The sequence below is a fragment of the Phaenicophaeus curvirostris genome, chromosome 13 (assembly GCF_032191515.1).
Source record: "Phaenicophaeus curvirostris isolate KB17595 chromosome 13, BPBGC_Pcur_1.0, whole genome shotgun sequence".
Lineage (NCBI taxonomy): Eukaryota > Metazoa > Chordata > Aves > Cuculiformes > Cuculidae > Phaenicophaeus > Phaenicophaeus curvirostris.
In genome coordinates, this window is record NC_091404.1 from 12,445,455 (window position 1) to 12,469,090 (window position 23,636).

General features: G+C 50.3%; 2 protein-coding genes across 5 annotated transcripts; both read right to left on the bottom strand.

The window, feature by feature from the left end:
• Positions 1 to 371: 371 nt before the first annotated feature.
• Positions 372 to 14,271, bottom strand: LOC138726363 (rho-related GTP-binding protein RhoG-like). 4 transcript variants are annotated; one of them, XM_069868054.1, is made up of 3 exons: positions 14,212 to 14,271; positions 10,329 to 10,384; positions 372 to 4,711 (listed from the first exon to the last, which is right to left on the bottom strand). In XM_069868054.1, the coding sequence occupies exon 3, from the start codon at positions 4,688 to 4,690 to the stop codon at positions 4,115 to 4,117; it is 576 nt and encodes a 191-aa protein (XP_069724155.1). In that variant the 5' UTR covers positions 4,691 to 4,711; positions 10,329 to 10,384; positions 14,212 to 14,271; the 3' UTR covers positions 372 to 4,114. The 4 variants fall into 4 exon arrangements, with proteins under 4 accessions (XP_069724155.1, XP_069724156.1, XP_069724154.1 ...); XM_069868055.1 differs by lacking the exon at positions 10,329 to 10,384 and having other exon boundaries at positions 14,212 to 14,262; XM_069868053.1 differs by lacking the exon at positions 14,212 to 14,271 and having other exon boundaries at positions 10,329 to 11,101.
• Positions 14,272 to 14,449: 178 nt separating this feature from the next.
• On the bottom strand, positions 14,450 to 22,544 carry ITGB1BP2 (integrin subunit beta 1 binding protein 2). The gene is made up of 11 exons (XM_069868052.1): positions 22,129 to 22,544; positions 21,878 to 21,927; positions 21,723 to 21,779; positions 21,002 to 21,147; positions 20,758 to 20,870; positions 20,482 to 20,540; positions 19,604 to 19,674; positions 19,284 to 19,386; positions 17,871 to 17,990; positions 17,402 to 17,464; positions 14,450 to 14,722 (listed from the first exon to the last, which is right to left on the bottom strand). Exons 1-11 carry the CDS (start codon positions 22,190 to 22,192, stop codon positions 14,459 to 14,461), a joined length of 1,110 nt encoding a protein of 369 aa, XP_069724153.1. The 5' UTR covers positions 22,193 to 22,544; the 3' UTR covers positions 14,450 to 14,458.
• Positions 22,545 to 23,636: the final 1,092 nt, after the last annotated feature.

Genomic DNA, 23,636 nt, shown 5'->3' on the forward strand with positions numbered 1-23,636 from the left:
CAGAGACATGCACTATCCCGCCCCACCGATGCAGACTCCGCCCCAACAGGCCCCGCCCACCAGCGCGCGTCCCTAGCCCCGCCCACTAACGTAGACCCCGCCCACCAATCGCACGACCCCCCCAAGCCACACCCCCAAATATAAGATCACGCCCTCTCCGAGCAACAAGCTCCGCCCACCAAACGCAGGCTCCGCGCCCCCCAGTAGGCCCCACCCTCAAGGAACACGATTGGCCCCGCCCCGTAAGAAACCCCGCCCCTTGACCCAAAGCCCCGCCCCTCCATAGGACCCGCCCCTCGTGCCCCAAAGCCCCGCCCCGTGAGGCCCCGCCCCCCGTGAGGCTCTGAGGCTCTGCCAGTCGTTGACCCAAACCCGTTTTATTGCGCTTGAGGGAGGGGACCCGGCTTTCCACAGGAAAGAACTAGGTTTCCAAGGGGTGCGTTACAAACAGCGGGGGGAGTTAACGTGAGAGCCAGAGGCGAGGAAAGGTTTATTACAACTTAACTCCGCGTAATTTAAACCAAAGGCCCTTCCAAAGCACGAGCGGCAGCACCAACACCGCGTCACGTGAACCCGAGTGGCCAGTGGATGCATTGGTACCACACTCGGAGTCCGGCGTTCCCACCACTGGGTGCTCCCCACAGGATCCGTTGCCTCCTCAGGGCTGCACTGAGGTTTCTGGAGCGAGGGTCAGCGCGTGGACACAAGGCACGACGAGGCTTCTCCTTCCGAGGGCACCGGCATCGCTATGGAGGCAAAGCGGAGAGAGCCCTGGCACACCGACGTGCGCCTCATACGGCCCCATGGATGAGGAATTCCCCAACGGCTCGCTCCCCACCGGTGGCTTCAGCTCTAGTTAAAAACACACGTATTTCAGAAGTCGTTCACAAACTGGGAGTTTCCTCTGAGTTAAGGCACGCACCGTGCTCCTCTTCAGAAGTCACAAACTGAGGAATCTTAAACAGCTCAGGAAACCCACACAGCTCAACACAGGTTTTCCTGTCTCCCAGAAACAGACCAAATCCAGCCACGGGAAGCCTGTGTTTGGTCCTTGCCCACAGGAGGAGGAATGAAATGGCTTGTAGACCGGAGCACTGGGCTACTTACAATAAAATGCACCAAGAACTGGGGGGAGGGAGATCACAGGCTGAGAATGCCCACTGGATGGAGAAGCTTGTTGGATGCGTGTGCTCCCAAAGCTCATTCTCCTGAAAAGCAGAGGCTGGAGGGAGCCAGCTGGCAGCCGGCAGGGCTTTTCCTCCTGGCAGAAAGTGCCAGAAATACAAGGCACCTAAATGACTATGAATGAGGTACTCCAGAGTCAGGAAAAGGTTCTCGTTGGTGTTCAAAGTCCACTTTCTGCTCATTTTCACCGCTGTCGAATTGTTCTCCTCAGCACTGTTGTGCAATCCATTCATTAAGCAATCTAGACAGGGATAAAGTCTTCTAGCACAATGTAATCAGTAATGTGACCAATTAAAAAAACTGATTAAGTAGCTGGATTTTTATCTCACCGAACCCTCTTCCAGTTCACACCAGGATGGCCGCAAGACTGCAGAAAAAGGAGGGGTGTGCAATAACACTCACTCACAGGATTTCTTCTCCACAAAATCACTGTAATCCAGTTAGGAAACACCACAAAAGATGCAGAACTAAAATATTTCAGTATGTAAAAAATGTAAAAACTTTTTGAAACAGTAGTAGCTTCAGTACAAAATTGCAAATACACGTAGCAAAAAAAGAGGTGCCTGCTGTTGACATTAAAAGTCTATTTCAGAGCAGTTCAACACACTTCTTAAAGTCCATCTCTGAACAAAGGAAAGGTTATGGGCTTGCACCAGGGTAATTAGACAGTGGATTTAGGCCTGATCAGCATTAAAAAACACACGTGCACTGGCTTAAATAAATACATGTTAAACATGATAAACTCTATGGACTGGGTTACTGACATTTACCTACTGAAAATAATCTTGAATCACAAGGCACAGAGTTAATTGCTCCCTGCAGGTCAAGCCCACGCTAAAGGCCTACAGCTACAGGAAAGGCAAAATGTGGTGAGTAGAGGTTACCTCGCTGAAATGCTCCTACACCCTCATGGCCTGCAGCTGCCTCCAGAACAGCACCGCTCCCGCTGGAGCGAAAGACGCAAAGATGCTCCAGGCAATGCCACTTGGTGAAGAAAAATACGTAGAGTCTCTAGGCTTCTGCAAACATCACACCCAGTGAGTGTTTTGGTGCTGCCTGCGGCCAGGCAATGTTTGGAACTCGGTGTCGGTTCACTTGCCCCACGCACCAGCACTCGGATTAACTGCAGTTTAACACCTTTGGGTTGTAGTTTGCTAAAGCAGCACCGCTACGAACACACCTCAGATAAACAAAACTTGCAGTTGGTGTCGGCATCGGTTACACCAGCTGCAGGAAGGCACATCCTCTTCAAAGAGGGGAATTCAGGCACAAATACAAATGTTTCCATCCGCCTGAAATTTTTGCCAGTATCAGATAAAACAAGGTCAAATTAACACAAGATCCCTAAAAACCTTGTGGATGTATTTTCTGTTATCTTGCTAAAATGAGGCTTTTTTTTTTCCTGCTCAGGGCATACACCGGTGCAGTTCTGCATGTGTGGGAATCACAAGAAAGCAAGTTCTGAATTACCAATTGAGGCTGCATCCAGACAAAGACAGCACTGTCAGCTTCAGACAACAAAGCCCAGTCCAGCACCACTGGTTTCACACAAAGTATCTTTGAAGCACGCTGCTTTCACACCGCCAAGCTGCAAGGTTAAGTCTAAGGAAGGTTTCATGCGCTCACTCCTCAGCTGATCCCGGAATCACACACAAAGAACAGTGCACATTCTGAAAACAAAAGCCAGCTGCCACTCACGAGAGCTGCTAAAGAAAGTTAAAAAGCACATAAATAGAACTTCAGTTAAAAGAGTTTATAATAACTAATCACCTAGTAGAGAGAAGAAAACTGCCCAGGTGACCCTATCCAGTGACTGGCTAACCATCACAAATTTAACCAAAACCAGCAGGGAGATGCCAGAAAGAAATGAGGGGTCCTGGTTCCTGTAAATGGAACCTCCAAATTTTTCGTCAGTGTTCTCCCAGAAAAAACAACAAAGGAACTTGCTGTAAAAATCTCAGGGGGAGGCCCCAAGAACATCAAGAAGTAAAGCCATGAATCCCCAAGAGCAAAGGGGCTGCTACCAAGGCTCTGGCATTCACCAAAGGGATCACACTGAAAATCCTGTGTAGAGAAGCGTCATCCCAACTACCCCGGTCAGGCTGAGAAGGTAACCGTGACCTTTATTCTCAAGGTTCATGGTCTCTTCGGAGAGTGAAATAAAAACTCAGTTCAGAAGATTACAGAAGACTTGCATCTAAACTAGTTTTCTACCTCTCCAATTCAAAAGTATGAAAATCACTCATTTGAGTGATTCATCATTATTCTAAGTTCCTTATATTATGAGAAATCAGCTCCTGCTTCTATTAATAAAATCATTGCAAGCATTCCCTGGGTCTTGCTCATGGCATTAAACGTGCCTTATGCTAACTCTTCATATAAATGATCACAGTTCACTATAAGGAGAATCTCAGTAATATTTCAGGCATTTTTGCATGTAAACAAATTGTTTTCAAGCTTTAAAATGACAAATTAAAATAACTGGACTGCCAGAATTCTGTTCATAAAACAAGTTCAATCAGTAAATAAGGGATGGGAAAAGCAGCAGCTACGCTTAAAGCAAAGTTATCAGAATCTGTGCTTTTCAGCAAATCTAGTAACTGATGGCTATCTAGTAAGGAAGACTGGCTTCAAAAAAGTCCCTTCTTTTATTTTTCTCCACTAAATAAGGGTAGAAGCCAAGTGATCCCTGGAGGACCTGGAGATTGGAACTGTAGAAATAAAGTAGATATTTGACCTCTCAGTTGGAAAAAACCAAACTGTTCTGTTTCAGTTTCCCTGAAGCAATAAGACTGCAAGAATATTTGCTGCATAAACCGTTTCTGCTTAGAGCTGTTAGTGCAAGATGCAAATCTTCAATCTAACTCATTAAAAAAACATCCAAGATTCGAGTCAATATTCGACTTCAAACATCCATCACCCGAGGTAACTACAATAAGACACATTTTCTCGTGTTCTTCTTTGTCACAGGATACAGAACTGCACGCACAGCTTCAGCAAACACCTCCCGAACACCCTCCTGATTCAACGCTGAGCACTCCAAATATTTGACTGCTCCAATCTGTTTAGCCAGCGAAGTCCCCTGCTGCGGGGTAGTGGGAGCCAAGCTTTGCTCTTTCAACTTTTTAACCGTTTCCAGGTCATTTCTCAAGTCTCTCTTCGTGCCCACTAGAAGAATGGGAACGTTTGGACAGTGGTGAGAAACTTCAGGGTGCCATTTGTGCCTCACATTTGCATAGGAAGAGGGGCTACCGATGGAGAAACAGATGACGAATACATTGGTTTGAGGATACGAGAGCGTACGCAGACGGTCATATTCCTCCTGGCCTGCAGTGTCCCAGAGATTCAGGCTAACCGTCCGGCCATCGACAGTCATTTGGGCACTGTAGTTGTCAAACACAGTAGGGATGTATTCTTCTGGGAAGGCATTGGTGGTATAGCTGATGAGAAGGCAAGTTTTTCCCACAGCGCCATCTCCAACAACGACACACTTTATAGTCTGCATCCTTTACCCAGAAACAAAATCCTGCACAAAGCAAGAAGAAAAGTTAGGAAAAGCACACTACAATGGTCATTTTAAATATAAGCTTTAGCAAGTGTTTCTAATATTGCTAGAAAATTTATCACAGCTAGACACGCTCAGTGTCTCAGAAGCCATTATGAAGAGCTCAGAGGCTAAAAAGACAATAGTGAAATGGAGATGCAATGAGTTGAGAGTTCAGTGACAACTGGCTGTATTCCAACCACGTAAGTACAAATTAGCCAAATTCCCACAGTCCTGCCTTACTGCCAGTTTCCCACAGGCAAAGGGACAACTCCTCAGAGGTACCTGCAAGTGGAAAGGGATCATGATGCCAGACCTAGAAACAAGATATTCTGTCATTTGTAGGTTCACACACACACACACACGTGCATGCACATCCTCCAGGATTCATGCTTCTTGCCTGCATAACCTAGCGCCTAAACAGTTTACCACAAAGAAAGGTCAAAAAATTATATAGTAAACCAAGAAACCCATTGCTGGGCTGCACTGCTATTGTTTACTATCATAATTCACTCAACTCATCAGACCTCAAGAAACTGCACTATTTAGAGGACACCAGGTAAAAGGTTCAGGAAGTAGCACGTACATGAAAAGCTGTTCTTTGAAATACAACCAACCACAGTATCTGGATTAGAATACACAAAGAATTTTTCTAAAGAAGCCAAGAACAGATTATTCTCGCTAATCGGTGACAAAACAAGTGAACTTAATAGGCTTGAGCTACAGTAAAGCAAGCTTATACTGAACACTAGAAAAATGTGTGCTGTAAAGGCTCAGTGAGCAAACAGCCTTCCTAGGCAGACCGGGGAACTGCTGGAGGAGGTATTTGATACTTAAAGGTTTTCCTAGGCCTTTCTTGATCTGTGAAGAGTAGATTTGATAATCAGACAGGTATAGCCTAAGACTCAATTCATCTAAACTTTCATCACACGAACAGCAGAAACTTTGAAAATACTATGGAACAACTACAAGCAGTCATTTGTTGTACGTTTGCTGTACGGCGCTAGCCTGAACAGGAAGGAACTTGCATGTGCCTTCTCACCCAAATGCCTTTGAGGTACTATCAGTAATCCTCAACTCGCAACCAGCAGCAAATACACTGCTCCAAAAAGAAGAAACAGATAGTGGGAGGAACTATATTGCATGTTCCAGAAAGATCACAGCTCCACTATCATCAAAACAGCAAAGGGAACATATGAAAATGAGCAATAGTGAAGCATTTTGCTTCTATAAGTCTGGAAAACCCCACCCTCCAACTTCCTCTTCATCCAGAGAAATCAACAACTTGCTACCATTTAAATGGTCTCAGCTTCATACCTTTTGACAAAGTCTTTATCTGTATCCACACGGCTGACTTCCCAGTGGGATCACACATGATTTTTCCACAATAAGTGAAAATAAACTACCTTAAGCTTTGGCACAAGGCTGCAACAGGCAACTCGAGTGATATCGACTGCAATTGCCACAGCCAACAGCACTTAAGAAGCATCAATGTATGCACACACGCACTATTGAAAATGAGCCAGTGGTGGGAAGCAGCACAGAACCCTTGCTCCAGAAAGACCCAGCAGGACACAGGAGGGGAAGAATTTGGAGGAAAACAAGCAGGAGGAAGAGGCAGAAGCGGTTTCTCCTTTTTGAATATGGCAGGATGTTTCTAAAGCAACGTCATCACCTGAAATGAAAGCTGGCAAGTACTTTTGAGCTGTGGCAGAGAAGTATGTGCACGAGTTTCATCATACATCAAAAGTCAGTCATCCTAGGAGAGCTAAGTCTGCAACTGCATGTGGTAAAGGTGAAAAACTGCACTAACTAACTAACAAAAACTGACAGAAGGAATGCATGTATTACTGCAGAATAGCTGCACCAAGATTTTCACTTAACAGGGCTGGGGAGGGGGAAGATGTATGAGTTCTGCCAAATAAGAGGCTTAGAAACATTTCTTGCATTTTGCTAACCCCAAAGTTGAAAAGTCTTCTAATATAAAATTACTTGAAACATTACAAATCAAACATTTTTAGCATTGTATCATTACAGAGGTTGAACACTGTTGCAGGCAGCATGCAACATGCCGTAATATTTCTGAACATAAAGGGTTTAAGCGCTACAAGCAGTGACAGAAGAGTGAATATATTTTAATACTGTAACACTGCTCTTCCTGAAGATGCAACCTTAACTCACCATCCTAGTATCTACTGTTGCTCTCCTTATAGGGCAGATCGCTATCTGTTCTGAGACACTGCCGTGGCAAGGCTGCCTTCAGATGTTTCCAAACCCTGTTTCCCATTCCCACCCAGGCAGCACCTCGTTGGCTGTGACCACACAACAAAAAAAAAAAAAGGTGAGGACTTGTTTCATCCATTTTACCAAGCAGCACTACAATCAACAGTGTTGGTACAACCAAGCCAGTGGTAGCACATGGTGAGGATAAATTACGGGGGAGGAACACCATACGCTTCTGCCGCTGCCAAAGTATCGCTGGACTGCAGCACAGAGAGAGGTTTTCAAGCTTGCTCCTCTGTACACTTCAAGCCACTGAAAACTAGAATTTGCTGTGCCAGAAACTTTAGTAGAGACTCAGCGATGTCAGAGCAGAAGTCTTTCTCCCAATGAGATACCTATGTGACAGATGCTATTTTAATCAAACAATAACAAGGGACATCACAGAGGTGGCAGAACTAAGTCAGCTGGACACAGGGAATAAAAACTCAATCGTAGCAACAAAAGTCTGGTGGAGAACAACACACACAAAGCCTTTCATACACCCAATTCCTAGTTTCTAAAATAAACAAATGGTAAAGATGTAGAAACTGGTCTCTCTGAAATACATGCTCCTCCAAGGGCTTGGACTTCCCTGCATTCTTGTCCAGAGCTTTCCACAGAAAGATGGGATATCCCAGAACTGCAGCTCTACCCGCACACACCAGGCACTGATACCAGGAGGCCACCACAACACCACCGGGACGATACAGGCAGTTTCATGTACTGCTCAAATACAAACCCACGTGTATATTGTACCACCAGCAGCTAAAATAGTTTGATTCAATCTGATATAAAATTTCAAACGAAAGTGTGTTACCCAAAGATTATTTCATTGGGGCCTTAAAAGATCACTAGAGCTTCCAATTTGGACAACTGTAGTAAAGTAAGAAAAAAAGCCTAGAACACAAATGCTTTGTTCACAGCATTAATACCTTGAATTACCTGCCTAAGGTTTGAATTTTAGAGTAGCAACATTTGCAGCAGGAAATAACTCCCCACGCGCGTGCCAAAGCATCAGGCTAAGTATAAGCTACACAAAAGCAATTTAAGAGCTTGTAGGCTTTTAAGCACGCTTCTCTGCAGGGCTCCTCTGGTTACCTTCACTGAAAGGAATTGTGTGGTATATGCAATGCAGAAAAACAAAACACACACCAGGATACACAGGATTTAGTATGGAAAAACAAAACTTGGAGAAATTAGTTTTAAAAAAAAAAAAAAGAGTTGAAAGAAGCTCCTACACTGCAGAAAACTGCATGTTGTGAGGAGGTGTAGTTTGGTTAAAGATTTACATATGGAAGACAAACGTTTTTTTAATTTAAACCACAACCTAGCAAACAATATTACCTCCATCAGGCCTTTTCTATTAAATCCACATTACCGCTTTGTTCAAATTGCATAAAGTTGCTAATTATTTTTTCTTGTAAACAATTTGCCTAGCAATCAAACTCTCATAAGACAGCAAGAAGCTGGGGTTCAAATTTGCATGGAAAATTCTTTTTATTTCTCAAGCACCCTTGAATTTGGCACTGCGTGCTATTTGAATATACATATATGCTGAAAAAAAAAATAATACTCCAAACCCAAAATTACCAACTAACGTTGCCGAAAGCAGGTAAATTGGTTTAGGGTTTGTTTGGGGTTTTTTGGTGAGCTTCAGAAGAATTTTGGAGGTAAACTTTAGAGACAAAAACTCCACGTGCCACAGGTAACAAGAAACGAAAAAGAGAAAAATACAGATTAGCACGCCAAGACATCAAAAACAAGACTCAGCATTTCGAAACAGAAAGCTGGGCACAAGCTTCAAAGCGAAGATTAAAGTTACTCGGCAAGATAAAGGAGCGAGCAGAAAGTCCAAAGTAGTGAGAGGTAATTCAGGTTGCTTAGTCCTGACAAAGAAAGGACTTTCATTACAGTTAAGGGGGAAGATCATCGGAACATGAGAAGTTTGAGCAGTTACAGCAAAATGGGAATAATAGTCAAAGAATTAAAAAAAAAACAACCCAAAAAACCAAAACCCAAAAAAACTATCCACCCCATCAAGAAGCGCTGTGCAAAAATACACAGACAGGAGTTGTTCCTATCTTGTCCATCAGTGCCTTTGAATTAGAAAACTGGCACTCCTGTTTGTGCTAGTTTCCTTCTCGGAAGATGCTACGAAGTCTGCCTTCCCTGCCTGCATACCTGGCACTTCCTTTGGAATGTGCAAAATTTCACTCAGCGTGTCGAGACATTGTCTGGAGAGCTGCTCCCGTTCTGACCTAATTACATATTTTCTGGTATTATTAACACGGACAGTTCGCTCTCCTCTAACCCAGCTGGACATTTGCTGGGGAAACTCACTGTTTGGATTCCACCACCCCTCCCCACAAAGCTCTCATAAGGGAAATCACAGAATAACTTAATGTTGCATCAAAATTTTTTTCGTGGGACAAAAAAAAAGTCTAGAGCTTCCCTTTAACGTGTCTCAAAGAAAGTTCCCTCTCTGCTACGTGAAAGAAAGAAGGAAACAGTGACAGAAAACAGAAAGGAAACAAAAACCTGTGTTCTTCTGGGGCTTTCTAGATTTATGGTTTTTATACTTTCTGCACTCTGAAAGATTCTTGGCAGAGGAATACTCCTTAGCAGGATATATCTCTGCCCTTTCTACGTTAACTCCAGATGCCTCTTTGCTAGGCAGATTTCAGATTCGATATTGTTCTTCAATAACCTCATTTTCACAGAGTTTGTCAGGTCTTCCATATCTCTATTTCTAGTTCAAATAGGGCCCCATTTTGGCCAAAAATGAGCAGAAAACACACTAGGATTCACCTGAAAACACCTGTGCTGAGCTGTCGTTCTTTTCAGCCATCACCTTTGATCAATCCCTCCCTGTTTTGCAGGCTCAGAAGTTTGATACTGCTTTATCAGGAGCAAGTAGAAGCACAAGTTAAGAAATCTAAATGACTTAATTGTTCATCTTTCAGTAACAAAAACTAGATCAGAGATGATTCACTCTGTCTGCCTGATATGTGAAGTGGGGTAGAAACTCTCAACAATGAAGTGGGTGGGTAAGGCAGTTCTAAGTATATCCTATCACCCTCACCCATGCAAAGAAGTTAAAAGATTTTTTCATGTGTGCAGCCCAGCCACCAGACCTGACAGGGAAGAAAAAGGGGCTTTCAGCAATTTAATCAAGACTATGTTACTAATCCATCACATCTCAGCTTACTCACCATTGTTTTAGGCAAGCGCCAAAGGAATGGACAAGTGCCAGGCTTTTAGAATGCGTGCCAAGAAAGAGTAAAAAAGTTAAATAGGAGACCTCATCCCTAATACCGTTAAGCAATGAATGACCTACTTGGACTTCTCAGTGCTTTCCAAAGTTTTCACAACGCTTTCCGTCCTGCCATTCACCTGCAAGGGAAACAAAACACAGAGCAACAGCCTGAGTGGCAGCCGAGGGGGAAAAGAATCAACAAGCCAAGCCAGATTTCAGCAGTGCAGCAGGAACCGTACAGCCCGTGACCCAGAGATCCACGTGAACAGCAGAACCGAGGAAGCTCGCTTTCTGCAGAGCTCTGCCAGGAGGTCCAGCTCCCATATTACTGATGCCCAACAAGAGTGCAGTTCTCAGTGGTTGTTCCCCCACCGTGAACACTAGAAAGGACTCACCCCTTTTGGCACAAAAAGCGGTTCCAAAGAAATAAAAGAAGCAACCCAAAGTCTTTTATATAATGCTTTTAAAACCTCTACCCCTGTCAAATTAGGCTGAAATTGTTTTATTGATTTTAAGATTTTTTTTTTTTTCATAGGGATGAAACACACATAAGATTTACCACAGTGCAAACAAAGTGGTCTGCACAAAGTATCTGGGCACCTCAACCACACAAACCTCAGCGCATCAACGCTCTTTACTACCAACACATGCACTCCAGATTTTAGGGGACAGCAACAGTATTAGTGACCAAATATTAATGTCCTTAAGTTCTATTAATCCAAGATTATGTTTATTGGATAGTAAATATTTCCAAAGGCACTAGAAACAAACTTGTGAAACAACCGCCCCAGGGCGCACCTGTACAGTTCTCCAGGAACTAAAAACTACGACGCCAGTAGATATCCGAATCCCCAGTATATGAACGTGACATGTGTCCTGCCATAATCAAAAGCTGCAGAGTATTGAACTCTATTTTCCTCCTACAGCCACATGCAGAAGCACGAATTCATTGAGAAGAGTACCCGTCATAATTTATTTGAACACAAGTGACCCTGACGGGCTTCAAGGGTGAGCACAGTAAAGGTGAGAGTGAAACCAGGAGCGGGGACAGCATGGTTCTGTGCCCAGACCCACCACACACCTCCTGGGTCATATGAACAACCTGCAACGGTGCTGGTATCACAGTCAGTTCATAAAAAGCATATAAGATACGTCCTTCCTACCTTTTTTTAGATTCTGACAAGGGGTTATTCATTACTGTTGGCTAAAAGAATAAAAGTACTTCAGACATGAGGTTCTGTGAAGAGGTACATTAAGCACATTGCAGGATGAATGATAAATCCAGTTAAAGCATCCCTGATTGCTATTTAAGATAGAAAAAAACCCTGTTAGTCCCTCTTCCTATGATCTTTTGCCACCTGGCATTCATTGGCACACTAAATGCTCTCTATTTTTAAGAAAAGTTGTAACAAAGCCACTGTTGTATTTTAAGGGCACTGCATACACTAGGAAAATCTAAGCTCTTTCCTCAAGAAGAAAGCCTACACACACTTTTCATTCTCTTTGATGTCTCCTCCTTCGCCCCCAAATTTCACGAGGGGGTAAAAAACCCCACCCAAACAAAAAAATGCACTTGGTCAAGCAATAACAGTTTTCAAGTCTTTAAATAGTTTTGATACCATTAAACCATGAGTCAAAGCGTGTACTCAGTGCACACTGTAGCACGGCTCGTGACCACGACACTGCAACACGTGCCAGTCTCGTTTGCATCAAGTATTGCAGTTCTAAAATGTGAGCAGAAGTTACCAGAGGCAAAAAGTCTCTCGGCAGTCTCTTAGACTTACACATACAGGAAAGGAAAGTAAAAAGATAATACAGGAAAGGAAAGTAAAAAGATAATATGCTCCTTCTAAAGGCATCATAGAATAGTTTGGATTGGAAGGGACTTTAAACATCATCCAGTTCCACCCCTGTGTCATGGGCAGGGACACCTCCCACTGGATCAGGGGCTCAAACCCCATCCAACCTGGCCCTGAACACCTCCATGGATGGGGCAGCCACAGCTTCCCAGGGCAACCCGTGACAGGGCCTCCCCACCCTCAGCAGGAGGAAATTCCTCCTTATGTCTAGTCTAAATCTGCCCCTCTCCAGTTTATACCTATTTCCCCTTGTCCTATCACTCCAAGCCTTTGTAAACAGCCCCTCCCCAGCTCTCTTGTAGCCCCTTCAGGTACTGGAAAGTTGCTATAAGGTCTCCTTGGAGCCTTCTCTTCTCCAGGCAGAACAACCCCAATTCTCTCGGCCTGTCAACTGTACCTTTTGTACCGAACCTTCCTCTTTCTGATTTAATTTTATGTCCCTTTGTTCTTTATTGTTTTTACTGACAGAAGCAGTGAACAGTCAGTATCCATTTACTGTTTTATAAACACTCATTATTCTCATCAATATTTACTCTGAGTTCTAAAAGAGCTTTAAATGCTTTTGTTCTTGATGTGTATCCTATGCTTGCAGCGTGCATCCTGCACTGGTCCCTGTGCCAGCATCGTGAGCTGCCTGCTCTTTGCTCCAAGCTTATTTTTTGATTTTAAAAAGCTTGTGTTCTCCTCTGTGTCAAATGTAGAATACACAGCAGGAAGGCTCTGTTCGGCCAGCTTGCTGGTGTTCAGCTCCACACAAGTTTAAGGTCACTTCCAACCCAAAATATTCTGTCATCCTATGACTCTCAGGGTCTGGGGCCGAGCTATGAATTCCTCAGCGCGGGATGCTAGGAACTGAAATTTTAGAGGACTCGAGGAGAACCACTGAGCTTATGGAAGAGAGCTTGGTGACGACTAAATGAGACAACGCCCGTGACTCCTGAAACCCCTGAGCACTCGGGATAGTTTAGGTCACCACCTTGCTCTACATTTTGCTCTCTACAACCACCTGAAAGGAGGTTGTGGAGGGGAGGGTGCTGGCCTCTTCTGCCAAGTGACAGGGGACAGGACGAGAGGGAACGGCCTCAAGCTCCACCAGGGGAGGTTCAGGCTGAACATTAGGAAAAAATTTTTCCCAGAAAGGGTCATTGGGCACTGGCAGAGGCTGCCCAGGGAGGGGGTTGAGTCACCTTCCCTGGAGGGGTTTAAGGGACGGGTGGATGAGGTGCTGAGGGACATGGGTTAGTGATTGATGGGAATGGTTGGACTCGATGATCCGATGGGTCCTTTCCAACATGGTGATTCTATGAATCCAGAACTGGAACTGGATGGGCTTTAAGGCCCTTCCAACTCAACCCATCTGTGCGATCCTGCCTGGCAGCTTTTAGAGAGCAGGGCGAACACAACCGCTCCTGCACGTCCCCGCCAAGGGAAACCCAATCTCAGCCGCCGAACGAGAGACCTTGAGAGGAGGCCGAGGATCGCCCGGAGACCTTTTATCAGCCTGGCTGGGAGCAGAGGTCACCGAGGCCCGTCCCGCGGCTCCCGGGCACGGCGGGACACGGAGGAGCAGGCGCGGGGCCCTCACGGCTCCCACACGGCCCGGGACGGGGCACGGGACGGGAGAAAAGCTCCCTCCAAATCACCCCCTTCTCCGCGGGGCCCTTCCCACCCCGCTCACACCTCGGGGCGCGGAACGGGGCCGGGGAAAAACTCGTTCTAAACCAGCCCCCTTCTTCCCCCACCCCCCCCGGGGCCGTTCCCGCATCCCGCTCATCCCGGGCCGAGAAGCGGGACCGGAGAGAAGCTGCCTCCGAGCCCCGGTGCCCCGGCACCGCTCCCTGCCCCCCGAGCATGAGCACCGGCACCACCAGCCCCGTGCAGCGGAATCGGTACCGGCACCAGCACCACCACCACCCCCGTGCATCAGCACCGCCACCGCCCTCCCCCCCGTGCACCGGAATCGGTACCGGCACCGCCACCCATCTCCCCCCCGTGCAGCAGCACCAACACCGGCATCCCCATCCCCCCCCGGTCGGTACCGGCACCACCCTCCCCCATCGTGCACCGGGATCGGCACCGGTACCACCCCCCCCGCCCCATCTCACCGCGCTCCCGGGGCCGCCGCGGCCCCTCCGCTCCCGCCGCGCACGCGCCGCGCCCCGCCCCGCCCCGCGCCGCCCGCAGCCACCGCCAGGGGGCGCCACCCCCCCCCCGCCCCTCCCGGTTCCCGCCCGCTCCTACCGCCCCCTCCTGCCCGGTTCCCCCCCCGCCCCCCCCCACCCCGGCTGGAGCCTCCGAGCGCCCCTCGGTGTGGGTGTTTATTCCTCGGCCCTCGGGGGCGGCTCTCGCTTGTCACGGACTCGGTGTTCCCGGCTCCGGTTCCTCGTCTTCATCCTCCGACCAGCTCAAACTGTCGTCTGAGTCTTCCGAGTCCTCGTGCGCCGCGCTGGGTTCCGGGGGGCCGGCAGCCTCCTCGTCGTCTTGCTGCTCGGCCCGGGAGCGGGACCCGCCGTGCGGGAGCTCCAGCCTGGCCCAGGAGCCGGGGCTGGCCTTGCACAGCGTGATCTCCACCTTGGTGGGGACCATGCTCACGAAGCTCTTGTCTATGGCGATGACCTAGAGAGTCATAGAATCACAGAATAACCAGGTTGGAAGAGACCCACGAGATCATCGAGTCCAACCGTTCCTATCAAACACTAACCCATGCCCCTTAGCACCTCGTCCACCCGTGCCTTAAACACCTCCAGGGAAGGTGACTCAACCCCCTCCCTGGGCAGCCTCTGCCAGTGCCCAATGACCCTTTCTGTGAAGAATTTTTTCCTAATGTCCAGCCTAAACCTCCCCTGGTGGAGCTTGAGGCCATTCCCTCTCGTCCTGTCCCCTGCCACTTGGGAGAAGAGGCCAGCACCCTCCTCTCCACAACCTCCTTTCAGGTAGTTGTAGAGAGCAATGAGGTCTCCCCTCAGCCTCCTCTTCTCCAGGCTAAACACCCCCAGCTCTCTCAGCCGCTCCTCATAAGGCCTGTTCTCCAGCCCCTTCACCAGCTTCGTTGCTCTTCTCTGGACTCGCTCCAGAGCCTCAACATCCTTCTTGTGGTGAGGGGCCCAGAACTGAACACAGGATTCGAGGAGCGGTCTCACCAGTGCCGAGTACAGAGGGAGAAGAACCTCCCTGGCCCTGCTGGTCACGCCGTTTCTGATACAAGCCAAGATGCCACTGGCCTTGGCCACCTGGGCCACTGCTGGCTCATAAGTCATATAATAGTTGGAGAGTTGGAAGGGACCTTAAACATCACCCATTTCCAACCCCCTGCCGTGGGCAGGGACACCTCCTACAGGCTGCTCAAAGCCATCCAACCTGGCCCTGAACACCTCCAGGGATGGGGCAGCCACAGCTTCCCTGGGCAACCTGGGCCAGGGCCTCACAGCTGTCATAGTGAAGAAATCCTTCCTTATGTCTAGTCTAAATCTGCCCCTCTCCAGTTTATACCCATTGCCCCTCGTCCTGTCACTACAAGCCTTGTAAACAGCCCCTTCCCAGCTTTTCTGCAGCTCCTTCAGGTGCTGGAAGGTCTCCTCGGAGCCTTCTCTTCTCCAGGCTGAACGACTCCAACTCTCTCAGCCTGTCCCAGCAAGGGAAAGGTGTGTTGGGCTGGGCAGAGGAGGGCAGGCAGCACACGTTCAGCGGTTCCCTGACTGGCAGAGCCCTGCCAGAGGAGAACGAGGAGAGATCTCCTCTCCTTGCATGCCAGGACACACGGAGCAGGATGAAGCTTGGGTTCCAGCTGAGGTTCACCGGGTTATGCCTAAGCTCGCCCCACGGCAGTGAGTTGCGCAGAGACAGGCGAACCCGCAATCTGCTGCCTGCGGGCCCTGGCTGCCTGCACCAGAAATAAAGGCAAGAAATGCACATGCAAATTCCCGAGTCTCACTGCTCCTCCCCAGCCAGCAAGCAGCTGAGAAACTGGAGAGCAAGTGTGTCCCTCGCACCTCTGCCTGCCCGCAGGCACAGCAGGATTTCAGGGAGAAGCAGCGACCTGCTGGGCCAAAGACCCTTTCTTTGGGACAGTCTGGAACCAAAGCCAGAACACCTACAGAGCCGTCAGCAGTGTCCAGCTCTGCTTTTAGAGTCACAGAATGGTTTGGGTTGGAAGGGACCTTAAAACCCATCCAGTTCCATACCTCTCACCAGACCAGGCTGCTCAAGGCCTCATCCAACCTGGCCTTGGACACCTCCAGGGATGGGGCAGCCGCAGCTTTGGGTAGCCTCTGCCAGCGCCTCACCATCCTCAGCATGAAGAATTTCTTCCTAATGTCTAATCCAGATCCTCCCCCCTCCAATTTAAAGCCACTGCCCCTCATCCTATTGCTCTGTGCCTTTGTACAAAGTCCTTCCCCAGCTTTCCTGTAGCCCCTTCACGTATTGGAAGGCTGCTCCTAGTTCTCCCTGGAGCCTTCTCTTCTCCAGGCTGAACAGCCCCAACTCTCTCAGCCTGTCCTCATAGCAGAGGTGCTCCAGCCCTTGCATCATCTTCGTGGCCCCCTTTAGACCTGTTCCAACATGTTCATATCCTTCTTGGTTTAGGGATAAGTACGGGATCAATTAGAACAACCACTGGCAGCCTCTAAAACAGCCCCTCTCACAAGCCCTAAGCCATTTCTTCGCAGAGGTGGCCACAAATGCTGGTACCTGGGCGATCTGGCTCCCAGACGATTCCAACAAGAGCAGCATTTCAAAGAGCGCAGCCAGGGTGCCTCAGGTGCTGCAGAGCAGGCAGGCACCGAGCCCGCGCACAGTCCTGGCGAGGCTCCCAGGCAGTGCTACCGCTATGGGATTTATAGGGAAAAAAATCATTTCCCCATCAGCCTTTACTGTTTAAGAAAACCTGGAGATAAACCGGTCCTCTCTGCTGCAACAGCCGTGGTGGGACTTGTGTTCCCTGCAAGAGCTGGCAATGAATCACACCGAGGGAGGGACTGTGAAATGGCTGTTTGTCCCACAGAGGTGCCAGCTGGGGAAGAGACGGCGCCCTGGGAGCCACGGCGTTTCTGTGCGATAATACAGTCTGCCTTGAGCTCCACGCACAGGAAGGACTGTGCAGAAATTGCAGCAACAACCATTTTGCTGCTTTTCCAAATGTCAGAGAATCCCGACTGCGTGGAGATTAATTTTCCTAACGGGGAGCCTGCGTTTGGGGCTGCAAATGCTTCTCCCAGAGCACAAGCTGCCTCAGCACCGCAGCCCAAGCCCACGCAGGCTACTGGAATAGGGAAAAGAAAGTAAACAGGATCTTACCCCCCAGAGATCCAGTTCTGCCTGGAAAATCTTATTCCCTTCAAAGACGATGTGGACCTCAAGCTGAAAGACCAATGGAAAATCATCTGAGTGGGTAGGATAGCGTTGTCAGAGCTCTTCACCAGGACAGGGCATCACACGTTCTGGCTCCAACTAACAGTCTGGTGATCCCCTCAGCACCTGGGAGCATTTCACCCCCTTCAGAGCATGCTGGGTTCACCTCTGCCACCAGTCGAGGGATTCGAGGCCAGCAAAGCCACCTGATGAGCCAGCATGGCTGGGCAGATGCTGCTGTAGCAGAAAAGCCACTGAGCTTGGGGACAGCAGGTCAGCAGCACCAACCGCGGCTGCAGCAACAGCCCAAACAGGCCATCAGAGAGCCCCAGGCACCCGGGCAGCGCCCGGCTGTTGGATCTCAAAATCGGGTGCCATGAAAGCGCACGTCCCCAGCTCCACCAGCCCCACTCACCACGGTGCGGTTGGCCTTCACGCTGCTAAGGGCAGGCAGGGGGTTCTTGGCATAGACTGTCACCACCACCTGGCTGCTGGTTTGGTGCCAGTCCTGCCGGCACGACACCGCCTTCTTGTCCTGCCGAGGAGAAGAACCCATGATGGCACAGTGTCCAGATGAAGCTCACCGCAAACAGAGGGGGTGTCTGTGCTGGGGGATGCGCCTTCGTACGTCTGCTTTACAGAGTGGTGGCTGAGGGCAGCATCAGCTGAGCAAGATCAAACCTTGTCTTTCATGCAGGTTTTTGAGGGGCAGGTGCTTCTTGAGAAGGTAGACAGCCCCTGCCAGGCTGTCCCAAGCAACATGGGGTATGGGTGTTGTGCTTGGGGTAGTTCCAGAAGGACACGTTAAGGCCAGAGCCACCCCCTTCTTGTTCCAGAGCTATTCTGCTGTGTCCAAGCTCCTGCACAGTCAGGAAACCCAGTGTGGAGAGCAGTGCCGGGGCTGTTGCTCAACATGGATCATGCCACCATGCAAAATTTGGGAGACAGATGAGGTCCAGCTGGGCACATTTCACCTTTCTTCCACAGGACCCCCACCTTGTCTGTGCTACAGGCACCTTTAGATCCACCAGGCATTTCTGAGCATGAGCAGGAGACAGATCCCCTGCAACCCTCAGCACTGCCAGCCAACACAGCACCTCAGGAGGAATCCCAGCCTCAAACTCAGGTGACAATTAGCACAAAGCGTCTGCATCACAGCCTTTCAGTTCTTGTTCTGCAGCCTCCTTTACATCCGCTATATGTTTTCTGCTCCAGGACAAAGCACAGACGGGGCTCAGACAGGGTTGCTCAGAGCATCACTGACTCAGAGGAACATGATGCACTCTTGGGGATATCCTGGGTCACTTTGGTGCGACTTCCCCTACTCAAGCCTGTTTCCAGCCAAGAGACTCACACACACAATACTGGGAACTTGGATCGTCTCCCCATTGCCCTGCCACAACATCATGTCACTAAGTAGATGAGGACCCTCCTGGGAAGTAGTTGCAGAGGGAAAGCTTAATTAAAACCAAATCCAGTCATCTGTCAAAACTTTTGTGGTTCTTTTGCAGGGCTTTCCCTGTGCTCAGCTGCCAGTCCCTGTGTGGCAGCCTGCAGCGCTGGCTGTGCTGTGCCCGGGGCCAGATCCTGCCTCATTCAGCTTCCTACTGCGCTCGTGCCCGCTGGGTGCGAGAGCTGACATTTTAAACAGCAGATGGGTGAAGATGAGGCATTCAAACCCTGCACAGCCCTCTGTTGGCAATTATGAAAATTAGGAGAATTAAATGCAGAAGCCCATGTAAACGCAGAGGAAGGGAAGGAGCAATACTTGGGTCCCTGCCAGTAATGGCACTTCGCACACATGAGCCGCCACCGAGACTCCCCTTACCCCCTTTCCCGTCCAGCAGTGCCGCCCGGTGCTGCAGCCCGGCTGCTCCAGGAAGGCGTTGAAGTCTGTCGTTTTGACTTTACAGCAGCTCCAGTATTTCATCCTGGGGAGAGCGGGACGGCCTGAGCAGGGGGCGCCCATGGGAGCAGGAGAGGGGACCTGCTGTGGCTTCAGGGTGGTGGAGATGGGGGCGCGGAACCAGCAGCTCCCCCTGCCCGCCTCTCACCCAGAGGTGTCACCCGTGATGGCGCTGGCCACGCTGCTCAGGCCACACAACCTCACGATGTGGCACTTGCAGTCAGTAAAGGGCTGTTTCTTACCCCTCATGGAAGACAGGAACACCAGGATGGAAAGTACAGACTTCTGTATTGCTCTCCGGGCCCTGATAGATCTGTGGAGTGAGAAGCAAGAGGAGTGTTTTGGCTGTGCCATCCCTGCCCAGGGCACAGAATGCTGGCAAACATCACCCTTTCACTGGGTCCAGCATCTCAGAGGACTTACTCTGGACCCATGTGCAGCCAGCAGCCCAGCACTAGTGCCTGCACCCTGCCAGCAGAGCAGCCACCCTGGCCTCGTACGGACCCCAGTGTCACCCCCACAGCCCTGCCGACTGCCTGCTGCTGGGGCCGGGTAGCACTGGGACAGCGGGCAAGTTTGGACACCACGGAAACTTGCTCGTAAGTGCAAGGGGCTCTTTGTCCATCCCTTCCTCTCTTTCCCAGAGCACGTCAGCCTCATGCCCTCTTCCACTTCTTGCCTTCTGCTCCCTCCCCTCTCTGCTGCTTTCCAAGCATGCCAGCCCTCTCCCAGCTTGGTCCCTCTGGTGCACACCTGGAGGGAGGCAGAGAGTCCTGCGCAAGGGGCCTTGGGGCAAGACAGAAAGGGGGCTGTGCTGCATGCCCATATCCTGACTATGTGCCCTATTTCATTGCAAGCAATTAGCAGCAGTGACATGCAAATGTACCACCAATCCAGCAATCTAGAAACGGGATCATGGCTGGGAGGCAACAGAGGCAGCCGCTCCAGGGACAAGATGAGCAGGAACATACAGAGCTGATGGGCGCTGCCACCTCCCACCTGCACAGCACCCTGTCCCACACCTAGTGGCAGCTGGGACACAAGCCCTGGTGCTGGCCCTGCGATGCTCCCAGCCATGCAGCACAGACCATGCAAAGATGGGACCCTGCCAGGTACTCACCACCTTGCAGGCTGCATTCTTGCAAGTGGTGCCGACTCTTACTTGGGCAGCTGCTTCCCCTGTGAGAGCAACACAGCTTCACCCTGGGGCACTCGTCACCCGCGTCTGCCCCTAAACCCTCCCCGCAGCTCCACTGCCGGCTGCCCAGCTTAGCAGCCCGCTGTGCTGCTCCTCCGAGACGCAGCTCTGGGGGTTTGCAGGTGGCTGAGCACAGAGTATCTGCCACCCCACACTGCCCCTGCCATGTCCCCCTGTCACCCACCAGCTCACCACTACCTGCACAGCTGCCCTCAGGCGCCTCATCCTTGGAGGACAGGTTCAGTTTTTCCAGTGCTTGCTCCAGAGATCTGGATACTTTAATTGGCAGCAGTTGTCTTGGCTCATCAGAGCTAGAAACAGCAGCAGCAAAGGCTGAGTCGTGGTTTTTTTTCCCCACAATTTAAGTATTGTTGCAGTAGGGTGGGACACATGCAGAAGAGGCGGCACAGCAGGGCAACACTTCTAGCTGAGCCCCTCTTACCTTGGTCTTTCCCGCTGCATCTTCTCAGCTGATTTTGGTCCTTGATAGATGATCTCCACCGGTCTGTCCTTCGGCCCATCTGAGGTCTCCTCTCGGCTGAAAGGCTCGGGGGGTTTCTCCTTGCTGTGAAACCCCTTTGTGCATCCCTGAGCAGCACAGGCAAGCCTGATGCCCACTTGGCCCTCCCTGACCTGGCAGCTGCTCCCAAACCCTGTGAGTTTCCATGTTCTGGTGACTGTGTCCTGCAGGGACAGACTCTGACCCTGCACCAGGGCAGGGGCTGTGTCTGCAGGGATTCCCAGGAATGAGACAGTCTGTCAGCCTCTCTAGGGCCGCGGCAGACAGGTGTCAGTCCTGCTGCACCCCAGCCTGGCAGCTGAAGGGCAGCAAGAGTCTCCTTCGGGAGATGTCCCAGGACCTCTGCTGCCTCCTTCTCCTCCACTACTGCTCAGATATTTACAGCTGTGCTGGCACTTGGGACATTTGTCTTCCTCAGGATCCTTGTGGGGGATCCCAGCTCCTTCCAGCACCCTCCTCTGGGAACACCCTCCCTGCACTTTGGGAGAAGGACCTTTGTTTGCCTGGTCCTTGGAAACAGATAGGAAACTCCTGGCCGGCAGGGAGAAGGCAGCCTTGCCACGGGAATGGGGATGGGACAGGGCAGGGGCAAGGAAGAGAGGACAGAGGAGCAGTGAGTGCGTTTGAGTTGGGGGTCACTCACCTTTATGGAGAGGAACTCAGAGAAGTCAGTTGTGCGTTTCTTGCAACAAGACCAGCCCTAGGTACCAGGAGACGACAAACTGGTCGGGTGCGGCCAATACCACTGGGCAAAAGGTCCCTCCGGGCAGCTGCAGCCCCACCACCTGCCCCACTCACCTTCAGGGCATCATGGAAGATGGGGACACCCGGGTGATACAGGCAGGAATCTGAAAAGGGAAAGTCAGGCAGAACTTTCCAGGAGCAATCCTGCCCACAAGCCACCAATGATGGCTGGCAGGTCCTGAGCCAGCTCCTGCCGTGCAGGCTGCCTGCGCTGGCCTCTGCTCAGCTCAGGCCACAGTGTGGCAGCTGAGGAAAGCCGCATGTATTCCTGCTTACGCCGGTGCAAAGCACACAAGCCCACTTACCCTTGGTGTTGTGCTCAGGATCAAACCTTTGCCCACAGCCTTTGTTGTAGCACAGCAACTCCATAGCTCCGGTGTATTTGTGGTGTCCTTCACTACTTCCACAAAAATCCCATCAATCTCGCCTCTGCCTGTGATCCCCCTTCTGCTTCCCCGCAGTTTCCAGCCCAGGGGCCGGGAGGTGGCTTTGCCTATCTTTGGAGGCGGCTGGAGGAGGTGGCTGGTAACTGGAGAGCAGGCTAAAGATGGACATAGCAGCTCAGCAGCTGACAGGCTCCAAAGCCCACGTTATCTGGAGAGGCATTTCTATCCTTCCCCTGCACTCGGCTGAGGGGCACTGTGGGGTGGCTCCACACCTCGGGTGGGCAGACGACCCCCCAGTGCCTTCTGTCCCACCAGCGTCCGGCACAGAAGCATTGGTGTCAGATCAGTGCTTACGCTCAGCGTGGGGCAACCGGTGGCTCTTCTTGACCAGCTGCTCTCAGTTTCTTTAGCATTTATAGAAGCAGCTGAAATTTTCTGCAAAGGAAGGGAAGAAACTTCCCAGAGTCCCAAGGAAAAACTTGTGCTGATCTCCCACAGCCCCAAAAGGCACGACCATCGGCGACAGAGAGGCATCAGCAGACCAAAGCGGTGGCCAAGATATCCTCTAATGCAACCCAGGGATGAAATCTCTCCCCCAGAAGATCACTGTTGCCATAGAAGACTGCAAAATGTTACAGGGCTTATCCGTACCAAGGAGGGGTTTGCTCGGACTCCCTGCTCTCGTTCTGGGACTGAAGGTTTTTTCTCTACAAACAGGAAACCCTCTTGAGATCAAAGGTTTTACTTAGTTCCTACAAGCGCCTAACCCAAATATTATTTTCTTTTTGTTGTTCCTGTTTGCAGAGACAGCTGTTTCCTGACCTGCCAGCGTGCACAGCGTCTGGAGATCGTTTCTGCTCAGAAACTGGGTTCAACATACGCCCTTGGTGCTATCAGACAGCGCAAAGGGCCGGTCCTGCAGGCAGCAGCTGCCCAGGGAGAGGCACCCACAGGTCCCACCGTGGCTGATGTAACCTCATCGCTGTCCTATGATATTTGTTTAATCTAGTTAATATTCCCCTACAGCCTGCAGGATCTGCTGCCACCCCAAGGGGATCTCTCCAGACCTAGGATGAACCCTTGCTGAAATTCCAGACTCATTTCACACTGCCAGGCTGTTCCATCTCCAGCTCCGTTCTGCCATCCCCACATTAAGACATCCCGGCCAGTGGCAGCCTCAGGCTTTTCCATGCCATTTCCCTAGGAAGGAAGATGGTCCCACTGGCGGAGAGAACACATGTCACCACCAGGTCTCCTTACACCTGGGTAGCCTGTGTAGAAACCCACATCCCAAAAGCTGGGAGGGAAACACAAGGGCACTTGGGAACTACCACACCAGCATGAGCCATGTGGCTTCAAGCTGACACCTCCCTCGGAGGACCGAGTACCTCGAGACATAATAAATGACCCAGTGGTCCCAAAGGTGG

Excerpts from the sequence above, each read along its gene's own strand:
- LOC138726363 (XM_069868054.1), bottom strand. The coding sequence starts at position 4,690 with ATGCAGACTATAAAGTGTGTCGTTGTTGGAGATGGCGCTGTGGGAAAA.
- ITGB1BP2 (XM_069868052.1), bottom strand. The coding sequence starts at position 22,192 with ATGGAGTTGCTGTGCTACAACAAAGGCTGTGGGCAAAGGTTTGATCCT. Across the intron at positions 21,780-21,877 it reads TCTTCCATGATGCCCTGAAG|GGCTGGTCTTGTTGCAAGAA; the intron begins GTGAGTGGGGCA and ends CCTGGTACCTAG. Across the intron at positions 17,465-17,870 it reads TGAAGGCCAACCGCACCGTG|CTTGAGGTCCACATCGTCTT; the intron begins GTGAGTGGGGCT and ends TTGGTCTTTCAG.